The sequence below is a fragment of the Papaver somniferum genome, chromosome 6, assembly GCF_003573695.1.
Source record: "Papaver somniferum cultivar HN1 chromosome 6, ASM357369v1, whole genome shotgun sequence".
NCBI classification, from domain to species: domain Eukaryota; kingdom Viridiplantae; phylum Streptophyta; class Magnoliopsida; order Ranunculales; family Papaveraceae; genus Papaver; species Papaver somniferum.
Window position 1 is genome coordinate 21,603,961 of NC_039363.1, and position 10,490 is coordinate 21,614,450.

General features: G+C 34.2%; 1 protein-coding gene across 1 annotated transcript; it reads right to left on the reverse strand.

The window, feature by feature from the left end:
• Positions 1–630: 630 nt before the first annotated feature.
• LOC113287158 lies at positions 631–2,230 on the reverse strand. The gene is made up of 2 exons (XM_026535838.1): positions 1,947–2,230; positions 631–926 (listed from the first exon to the last, which is right to left on the reverse strand). Exons 1-2 carry the CDS (start codon positions 2,158–2,160, stop codon positions 799–801), a joined length of 342 nt encoding a protein of 113 aa, XP_026391623.1. The 5' UTR covers positions 2,161–2,230; the 3' UTR covers positions 631–798.
• Between the last annotated feature and the right edge of the window lie 8,260 nt (positions 2,231–10,490).

Sequence of the window (10,490 nt, forward strand, 5' to 3'; positions counted from 1 at the left end):
TAAGCTTTGGAAGTTTATGGTTTGCTTTTATTTTTCTATAAGAGTCTTTAGAATCCAAAAATCCCTCATAAGGTAAAAAAAATTCGTATAGAATTTATGTTATGTTGTTGCCCCAACTATGTATACATATAGAAATTCTTCCCAGGTCTAAAGCATCCGAATCAAACAATCATATTTTCCTACATTGTGAAACCACTAGAGAGGTTTGGCTATTTTTATTGGAGGGGTATAAATAGGTTTTTTAAGAATATGTCAGGCATACTATTTGGGAGTGAAACAGAAAAAAAAGGTTCAAGCTCTAACTTAAGGAGACGGATTTGGGACATTATAGCAATTTGGTGGTCTATATGGTTGGAGAAATCACAAATAGTGGTGCTAATCTACGATTGGTTCTCAGGAACAAAGGTTTTTAGTGAAGCGAGCTTAGATAAAAAGATTTTTAGTGGAGTGAGCTTAGATATGATTTTAAATAATTGAGAGGCCGCTGTGTTCTAATTAGCCTGGTGTATTTGGTTTTGTTTTTTCCTTTTTTCATTTCTGTACTCCATATCCGAGTAGATTCGTTTCTCTTAGTGATGAACTTAATATATTGCCCTTTTCGAGTCAATAAATAAATAAATAAATAAAACCGTGAACAAATTAAAAACTGCTATAAATGAAGTATTCATATCCATAGCCAATAACAAAGTATACAAGAGCAGTTGACTGACATTGATAAAACTACCCCGTCAAAACTCACTAAGCATAAAAATACAGTAGCTATAGTATCCATAGCAGATAACAAAACAACTAAAGCTACTAGATGTTGTGCTTTCTCCTGACCTTACCCTGTCCTTGTTTTTTACCCCTGCCTATCTTGAATTTTTTCTTCATCTTCTTTCCAATAACCTTCAAAGACTTGTTTCCAGCATCACCCATTTCCACATCTATCATAACATAAGACAGGTTAGGCATTTGATAAAACTTTAGAAGACAAAAACATATTAAAAGAAAGACCAGAACAGAACGGGTTAAAGACGGTATGTAAAATAACTAGATTTGGAGCAATTGGTTGAAAATTAAATTTGGAGCAATTGGTTGGAGTTCTTGGAATCCAGACTAGATTTGGAGCAATTGGTTGGAGCAATTGGCTGAAGTTCTACAAGACTGTAAATAGTCTGGTTCCATATTAGTATGTAGAAAATTAAATAAGTATTGCTGGCATATACGACTTGCAACCATGGTTATGAACGGTTTAGTTTTTGGTTTTGCAATCTGAATATAACTTGCAGTATTGCGGAATGCATTAATTCATATCAAACACCACCACTCTAACAATAAATTTTCTTTCAGATTCTTACTTTAGCACCCTAAGCATACTATTCAAATCCAATAATCCCATTTTCTCATAAAACAAGTATCATAATTGACAATCAATTTCTTGAGAAAAAATAGTTTTATGCAGCAGGGTCTTCCATATTATCACCAAAGCACCTAGCCTCAACCTGAGCACCCATTGACTGATGAAAAAAACGAACAAGACGCTCACCTCTAAACAAATATTCACAAAAACTCTTATGGAATTCTTGGAATCCAGACCTTCAACAGTTTGTGCTGGCATAATTGAACTTTAAATACCATAGAATAAATCAGTAACTTTCGACTTAATTAAAAAAAAAGATACAGCACAACCAAAGACCGCTCGGAAGGAACAAATTGTTTAAGAGTCAAAACCAAATTATCTTCTCACAAAACTAAAAAGGTGAAGTTAACACCCATGACTGAAAACTAAACTCCAAAAATACATAAAAATACATAACTTAAGGATGTATATGAGAAATCGTTATCCAATGCATATATGAATAAATAAAATTGAAACAAGATTTTTTTTCTCCATGAACTACAAAAAGGAGTTTCAATTAAAGAAAAAACAAAATAAATAAATAAAAAGGAAAAAAAAGAGTTACCCATGCTGGAATTGGTGATGGTGGTATCGGTAGTGATTTCCATAGGATTTTTATCATGCTTGGTATAAGGACGTACAGGTAGTTTAGGAGCATTCATGGCAGCTTGTGTAGCAGCATATTTTGCAACTTCTTTCTTTTCATGAAAAGGTTCTGTTATTTCCCTTCTAATACTTCTTAATCTCTTCTCTCTTTTGGATCTTAAAGATTTCGCCATTGTTAACCACTACCAGCTTCGGCTGCGGATGGGTGAGAATTGATTTTAGGGTTAACTGAAGGCGAAAGAAAAGGGCGTTTGATGGGGGTATTCGTTTCTTTATATATAATTCATCTTGCACGTGTTTTCTTTTTTTTCTTTTTTGTTTTGGGGCACGTGTTGATGCTTATTACTTGTTTGTTTTAGATTTTAGTTTAGGTTTCACCTATTTGCCCCTACACTTTTCATATTGGCCACCCTCCCCGACTAAAGGCTACGACGATACCTCGTATATGGATAGCAAGTGGGTGCTTATGCCCTCCATGCCCCCATCAAAACCGTCTCTACCAAAAATTTATCCAAAGAAAAAATGGTGACTCATGTTAGAATTTTGTTTAATTGTAGTACTACATGCAAGAACTTATTATTTCTTTATCTTTTATCTATCATTTAATTTGTCGAAAAATAAATAAATTAACTGGCAACTTATATATAAACCATTACTATGGAACATTCTACTGTAAAAAATCTAGGGTAAAATATCTAAACTTTGCGTGAATCGAACATCAACAAGATTATATTAGTCTAAAAACACATTTAATGAAAAAGGTTTAGAGGTGGGTTTAGAGGTAAGTAATCAACACTGGATGTTCAAAACTCTGAAGTGGAAGAACAATTGTAGTCGTCTAGGACATGACGGATTTGATTTCTTAGCTTCCTAAATAGTTTTCGAATTTTAGTTGTCACTAGATGAGCGACTAAGAAAAGTTGTTTTAGATAAAAATAAAACTGTTTGGAATAGTCGTAGTCATCCAGAATCTGACGAGTTCAAATTCCGAATTTTGTGAATAATTTTTGAATTTTAGGTGTCAATACATTAAAGACTAAGATCAGTCTTAGTCTTGCATACTACTATTGTCAAAAGTTGGTGTGGTCGTCTAGACTCCAATTATCCAAAAATGTCGTAGTTGTCATTCTGAACTTAGAAAATATGAGTGAATGTGGTGTCAATGGTATGGACTAATAATGCTAAGGTGTCGTATTTATAGAAGGGGATGCATACTCAAAGTATGGATCTCAATACAATAGAACAAGTAAGATCAGAACACGCAAGTACAGAGAAAATAGTTGGGTCTGGCTTCAGAATCCCAATGAAATCTTAAAGTCGTTTACCTATAATGGTTTTAGGAAAAACCTAGGTTAAAGGAGAATCGACTCTAGTACGCAACTACTATCACACAATAGGTGTGGGGATTAGGTTTCCCAGTTGATATATTTCTCCCTTTTATAGTCTTCAAATCAGGGTTTGATAGCTTTGAAACAAAGCAATGAATATTCACCGTTAGATGAAATCCTGATTTAAGATTCAAGCTAAGTTTGCTTAAAACCAAAGCAATATCTCTGCACCGTTAGATGGTCTCATCTTGGTACACACAAATGAAATATACCTTCATTTAGATATGGATAACCGTACCTAAACGTGTATATTGAGTTGGCTCAATAACAGTTAACCGAAGTTAGCCATATGAACACTTTTCTATTAACCATATTCATCTAACACTTCTAAATCAAATGATAATCAAATGAATATAATTGTGTTACTCATAGAGGTATATAAGACACAATTAAAACAAAATAGGATTTGATTCAAGAGAATCAATTCATGAACATTTAGCCACTGTTTACAAAGATTGCATTCCTTAATATATAAATGTATTTGTTCATGAGTATGAAATCATACTTAACCGATTTTAGAACTTAAACCAACTCAGTTTGAAAAAGGATATGCAAACTTAAGTTGCGGACATTAGTCTTGTCCGACAGTTCGCAGACGGGCATGCATATTGTCGTACCGGACCGCAACTCAGGTGAAACCGTTTGCAAACGGGTATGAAAACTTGGTTCCCGGACTTTGACAGTAAAAACCTTTCGCATACTGGTATGCGTACTTGGTTCCCGGACCTGAATTACACTACAACAATTTGCATACTTGTATGCATACTATGTTATATCCATACAATGGTTATTTGTTCCAAACTCCCATTTCAATCATTGAAACATCCTTAGAAGATGACAATAGCTGTCTCACACAAACTATTAGCATATAAGTAATTTTCAAGTGATTGAATGATCAATAGGAATCATTCCGATTCTACATCAAATGACTGTCTCACACAAATCATGTAAGATGTATCAAGGCAATTTTCACATGATCATCTATTAACTCATTGTTTAGTTTCCCACAAATAAATTGTTTCCATCTAATCTCGTCAAGAATAATGATGAACGTAGTTAAAGCAAAAAGCTTTCCAACATATATTTCGATAAAGATATAAGCGAGTTAAAATCAGCTCGAAATATCAAATGTGTACAATGTAAAGTATATATAGCTATACGACGTAGTCTCAATAGGAGATATAATAGAATAAACTTCTGAGTGATAGATAAGTTTTAGTCTCCACATACCTTTTGTTCATGAATTTCCTCCAAGCTCTCCTCAGTAGATCTTCGTCTTCAATCGATGAACGTCGTGAAGTCTAAAGCTCAACTAGACATTTTATCCTAATCTAAGACATAGATATAAGTAAATTAGAAATCAAGACTTAAAGTTTTGATCACCTAAACTTGACAAACAAGCTTGAGATAGCAACGTTTGCGAGTTCGACCGAGCAGTGCTCTAATAGTTACATCAGTTGGAGAGATAGTGGGCGCAGTATAAAAGGGATTTCCAGAAACTTCCATGATTTATCTCGCATCATCCCATCATCTCAATCTCTTCATAACGCACGACCTCCACTACTTACGAGAAAGGAAATGCGTATTCTAAACTATTATAAATAGGCTACTTAGCTTATTCAGAAAAACAGAAAAAGCTTACATACCCAAAAAGCTCTGTTATTCTTCATAGTTTAAATACCCAAAACACACAATTCAATACCATTCATTTTCTCAAAATTTTTCTGCTTCCCTCCCCTAAGTTCAACCCATCTTCGTCTCCTCGTGACCGAAGCAGAACGGAATAGCTACTATCGTAGTTTAGGCTTGCCCTGTTCCATTTTGATTCTCGAATCTAAAAAAAAGTACCACAGTGGTGCATTTGTTTTTCATAGAATTAAGTTTTAGGTACTAACACCTGTATGGACAAAACATAATACAATTTCAAGCACAGTAGAACCCCAATAAATTAAACTGAAATAAATTAATAATTTTTTCCGGTCCCGAATCGGAGACACCGTTATGAATTAATAACTCTCTAAATTTATAAATTAATAAAATAGGTCCCATCCAATTTATAAATTAATAACGCTATAATTTACATAAAATTATTTTTCCATTTGTGTTAACTTGGTAAAGAATTTGTGACCTGCACTTTCTTGAAACTGATGTCACATTGGATATCATCTTGGATTCTATTAACATTCGAAGAGTTTTAGTGCTGTCGTTTGGTGATCCAACTATTCAGTGTCTTCACAGCTTCGATAGCTTCTATGCATGAAGGTGACTCTATAACTACAATTTCATATTCAGATTACACAACATCACTTTCTTCACTTCCCATGATACTCTCAATTATTTCCTCGTCATTCAAAAATACGAAATAGTATTCTCTTGAGGGTAATTCAAAAGGTATCCATTGTCCATTTCATTACGATAACTTCATCCCTTGATTAAATTTTGGATTTCTATATTTCCTTCATTATCAAACATTTCACTTGAATTCGTTGACAATGTGTTATCCATTGAACGAACATCTATTTTTCAAGCTAAAATGGCAAGGTTCATTGCGTCTCAAACATTAATCTTCTCGGGATTGTTCTCCTGCCTCATAAACCTCCAAAAGACTACCATATTATCGAATACGATAATGCATCTTGAAATCTCTTATATATGATCCTTGCGCTACAAATGTTCAATCTTTGATGTAGTATTTGGTGACAAAAATTAATATTTTGATAGAATAATAAATAAATTAATAAATAATTATTTTATCGATAATTTAATATCACGATAAATTGATAAATTTTTCTGGTCCCAACGCTGTTATTTTATAGGGGTTATACTGTAGATCTAAATTAAAGATCCTTGGTCAATATGTATATAAAGTTTTTTTATCTCTTCCACTATCAGTATGTCTAAACTGATAATTCCATGATCCTGATTACGTAGAAGAGTTCTTGGGCGATTTCACAAATTAATATCCAAGATCAATCTAGTCGTATCCAAATCAAGAAGGATTTCAATTCTAACAAGGTATAAAACCTGCGAGCTATCTTTCAAGATATAAATTCAACAATAACAAGTATCTTTATTGATCACGATTAATAAGTACTTAAAATACCTAGATTAAATACGTACTACTTGTGTTATTCCTATTATAAAGATAAAACAAAATGCAGAAAAGGAAAAATACAAGAACCAAAAGTTTTGTTAACAAGGAAAACTGTACCTGGAGAAAAACCCCGGGATCTCGTCTATCTTTGAACACGAAATTGTATTAATCCGTTACAGACACTAGCTTACTTACTATCATACTTCATATTAGAATATAGTTGAGACAGAATTAACCTTTCATGCAATTTAGCTGCAGTCATGCTCCTTATGTCTCTTGGACCTCGCAAGGCTTTATGCAATTGATTCCCTTAGCTGGCATCCTTTACATCCTAAGAGTTGCTTCAACCTAAGTGAAGAATTTTGGTACCAATCTTCCTCTAACAAATAAGCCTATTTGATTTCCCTTTTTATATTTCGACTTAAATTTGGATTTTTTTTGCAAAAAAACAAAGTCTAGTAAACCTCGTGAATCCGGAGCACTTACACTCAGTTACATGAGAAGCCTGGATTACTAATCACCTCTCAAAAATAATTAAAATAAAATGAAAGAGAGTTTAGATATCTATCCTTAGGAATCACAAAGTCCGAGACGGAGAAAAGTTTGTGATTTATACTTATCTCTTTCTTGATATGAGATAACAAGAACCTCGAAGATCAATAAGAACAAAATCGATACACGAACTATTAGGTAAAAGATAGTCGAGCTGGGCTTCACGAATCCTTAATTGAAGTCTTTAAGTCATAACCTAATTATATTTCTCAGGGGAAACCTAGGTTTCTAGAGAACGACTCTATCAAGCAACTAGGACAAAGAAAAGTCAGGTATTAAGAAATTATGTTGCACGAGTCTCTCTATTTATATATTTTCAAGGCTCTAGGTAGCTTTGAATTCAAGCTAAGATAACTTGAGATTCAAGCAAAGGATTTTTCAGTTTAGATGAAATTCTTATTAAGAATTAATGTAAGCATGTGAGAAGTTTGCCTAGAAATTACACAGAAAAATATATACTATGGTCCCGGGTTTTGGAACCACGTACAATGATAGTTCGTATTGGTAAATATGCTTAGTTTATGAACTTTCAAGCAAAAGTCGTATTTATTAACACTCAAGACTTAAACCATGATTCACAAACACATAGTGATTTAGTGAACAAAGTTGTCTTAAAAGTGTTTATGAGAGTTGTCCAAACATATTTCTCAAAATAGTTTATGGGCATATGCTAAGTTCGATACTGGGTAGGTATGTGGGTATGCACACCTATGGACCAGTCCGTGAACTTAGGTTGGTGGGGTACGCGTACTGGGTATACGTACCTTATTCTCATTCACGAACTCATGACCTTAGGGTACGCATACTTGGTATGCGTACATACTTCATTCCGGAACTCAGATCACTAGGGTCCATGTAGTGGGAATGCATACCTATTCTATGTCCAGAATTTCAGTAAGTTCTAAAACTTTCTTTAAACAATTCGATACATTCCCAATCGCCATAGATAGTCAATATCATTGTTGGGGAAATTTCCTAATATTCAACTTGAATCACAAATAGTCACGGACGATAAATTGTTCTTAACCAAGATTGTTAAGGATCTACGAACATCCATTATTAGAATCATATTTCGACAGCTTTATCAAGATAAGTTTGACTGAAAATTTCTTCTTTACAATATTAAATCTACTAAAATCATACGATATTATCTCATAAGATAGAATGGTAAATGTCATGAGTAAATAAAATGGTTCAGTTTTCACATACCTCTTTGTTGATGAAGTTCAAATATCTACTTTTGATCTTCAGTCTTCAATATTAGAGGGTTATATTCAGTAGGGGTGTAAATTGGGCCGGGCCGGGTAGCCGGGCCTATTTATTAAATGGGACGGTATATGGCGGGACGGAACATCTCTTATCCATGAAATTAAAAGGGCCGTACAGGCAGGGTTATTTATCTACAGTTAGTACCCAAGGCCTACCCAAGCCTGTTTTGTAATTTGGGCTCGGGCGAGTAGGGCCGGGAGGGCCTTGAATATTACAAACAAATATATATTATACATATATATTGTTAAAAATAAAAAGAAAGTAGTAATAATACACAAGTTTTACTTAAAATTAATAATCAAATACGAGAATTGAGATGGGAATAAGATAAACCAAACTTCCTATAATTTTTCCTGAATTGAATCATCAGAAAAGGAAATTGCCTTAGATTTTACTCAATATTTTCTCTATATGGTTAAGAAAATTAGACTCCTATGGAATAAAAGTTAAGAAATACATATGAAAACTACGAGGGTTGACTGTATTAAGTATATGTACCAAGTATATTCTAAGATAAAACAAATGAGAACAGTCACTTAGGTTAGGTAAATGGATAACACTGGCGGTCTAACATGGCGGGTGGCATTGACGGGATAATAGGGAGGGTATTGGGCCGGGCAAGAAATTTTGAATTGTGGCATGTGCCCGCCCTCTTATTTAAATGGGCTAGGTCGGGCCAGCCCGTAAAGGGCCACGGTCACCCATGGGTTGTCATGGGACAAGGCGGACGGTACTGGGCCTCGGGTTGCCAGGCAAAATTTACACCCCTAATATTCAGTGATGTTTGATACTCAACTACCATATTCTAATCCTAGTCCGGACTTGACTTTAGTAGATTAGAAATCAAAATATAGTTTTGTGCAACTAACATTAACAACAAGCTTGAGATAACAAAACTTCCAAATTCGACCTAGCAGTTCTCTAACAACATCCATGTTTCACTTAAATTTCATAAACCTTTTTGATGTTTTATATCTTGGTTGACCCGTCCAATTTTTCCATCAGACCTTTTCGCTTCTTGGAATCCCCTTACTATGGCTTCCCCCATTTCTCGACTTACCTCAAAACTACAACACATTTCTTCTACTCTTTGTTATATAGGAATAATAAGGGTTTAAAGTAATATACATAAAAATCTAAATAACAAATTGGAGAAAATCCAACATATCCACATTTTTCTCCTTTGAGTCAAACCCATAATGTTCAGGGTGAATTAGAATAATGGTGCAAAATCCGCACTGGTTAATTATCAGATAAACTTCATATTGTAAAACCACTTATCCTAGAGTAGGTGTTAATAAGTAGTGGCAAGGTTGTTTTTGGAATTTACTAGTGCATATATATACATTAAAAACCTAGGGTTTGTATTTTTATCCCTGTAAGCCTAAAAGAAATGTACTAGCCGCTTAAAAACATATCTCTTCTCATGTTACGATGAGAAATAATCAAAAGAAGATATGAGAGCAAGTAGAAGCCAAAGGTTGGTGTTATAGAGAAGGGAAGCTAGTCTCTTTTGCAAACAACTACTGTGATAAAGAGATGGAAGAAGAAAGGAATCAATATAGAAACGGAGGATAAAACATTTTTGAAGGATTTGTACCTTGCCGCACTACAACAGGTAGGTTTTCTAACTCTTATTCCTTTTTAGTTTGATCTAGTGAGTTTAAAGGGTTCTAAGGAAATCAGATTAAAGAAAATAGGGTTTGTGGTTGTATGTTTTTCCTACTAGTCTAACCTGAGCAACTAAGTGATTGACTGAAAAAGGGTTTGGGTGATGGTTTGTGTTGAGTGCAATGGGTCGCAGGCGAATGTTTTTGGTGTTTAGAACGTACTCGGTAGGCTGTGTAGTAGTATGAATGGTTGGGATGAGCACATCATTTTTTTATTATGCTATGTGTACCACCTTGGTCTTACTCGAAATCATTTTGATAGGTTTGTTAGTTTTGCTCTTGTCTACTGTATTTAGGAAGCGCTAGGATTTAATCATTATTGTCCTTTGGTTAACCAACCTAACTAAAGAGCAATACCCTGAGCTATTACCGTCTGAAACGGGTACACCCAAGCTTAGATTATTTAATCCCTTGATTAGGTACAGTAGGTTAGGGTGTTTGGTTAGTGGGTGTTAATAGCTTGGATTGAATGATACGTAGGAGTACTGTATCAATTTGGGATGTAACTATTTAATGAACTTCGGAAATGC

Excerpts from the sequence above, each read along its gene's own strand:
- LOC113287158 (XM_026535838.1), bottom strand. The coding sequence starts at position 2,160 with ATGGCGAAATCTTTAAGATCCAAAAGAGAGAAGAGATTAAGAAGTATT. Across the intron at positions 927-1,946 it reads CATCACCAATTCCAGCATGG|ATGTGGAAATGGGTGATGCT; the intron begins GTAACTCTTTTT and ends ATGTTATGATAG.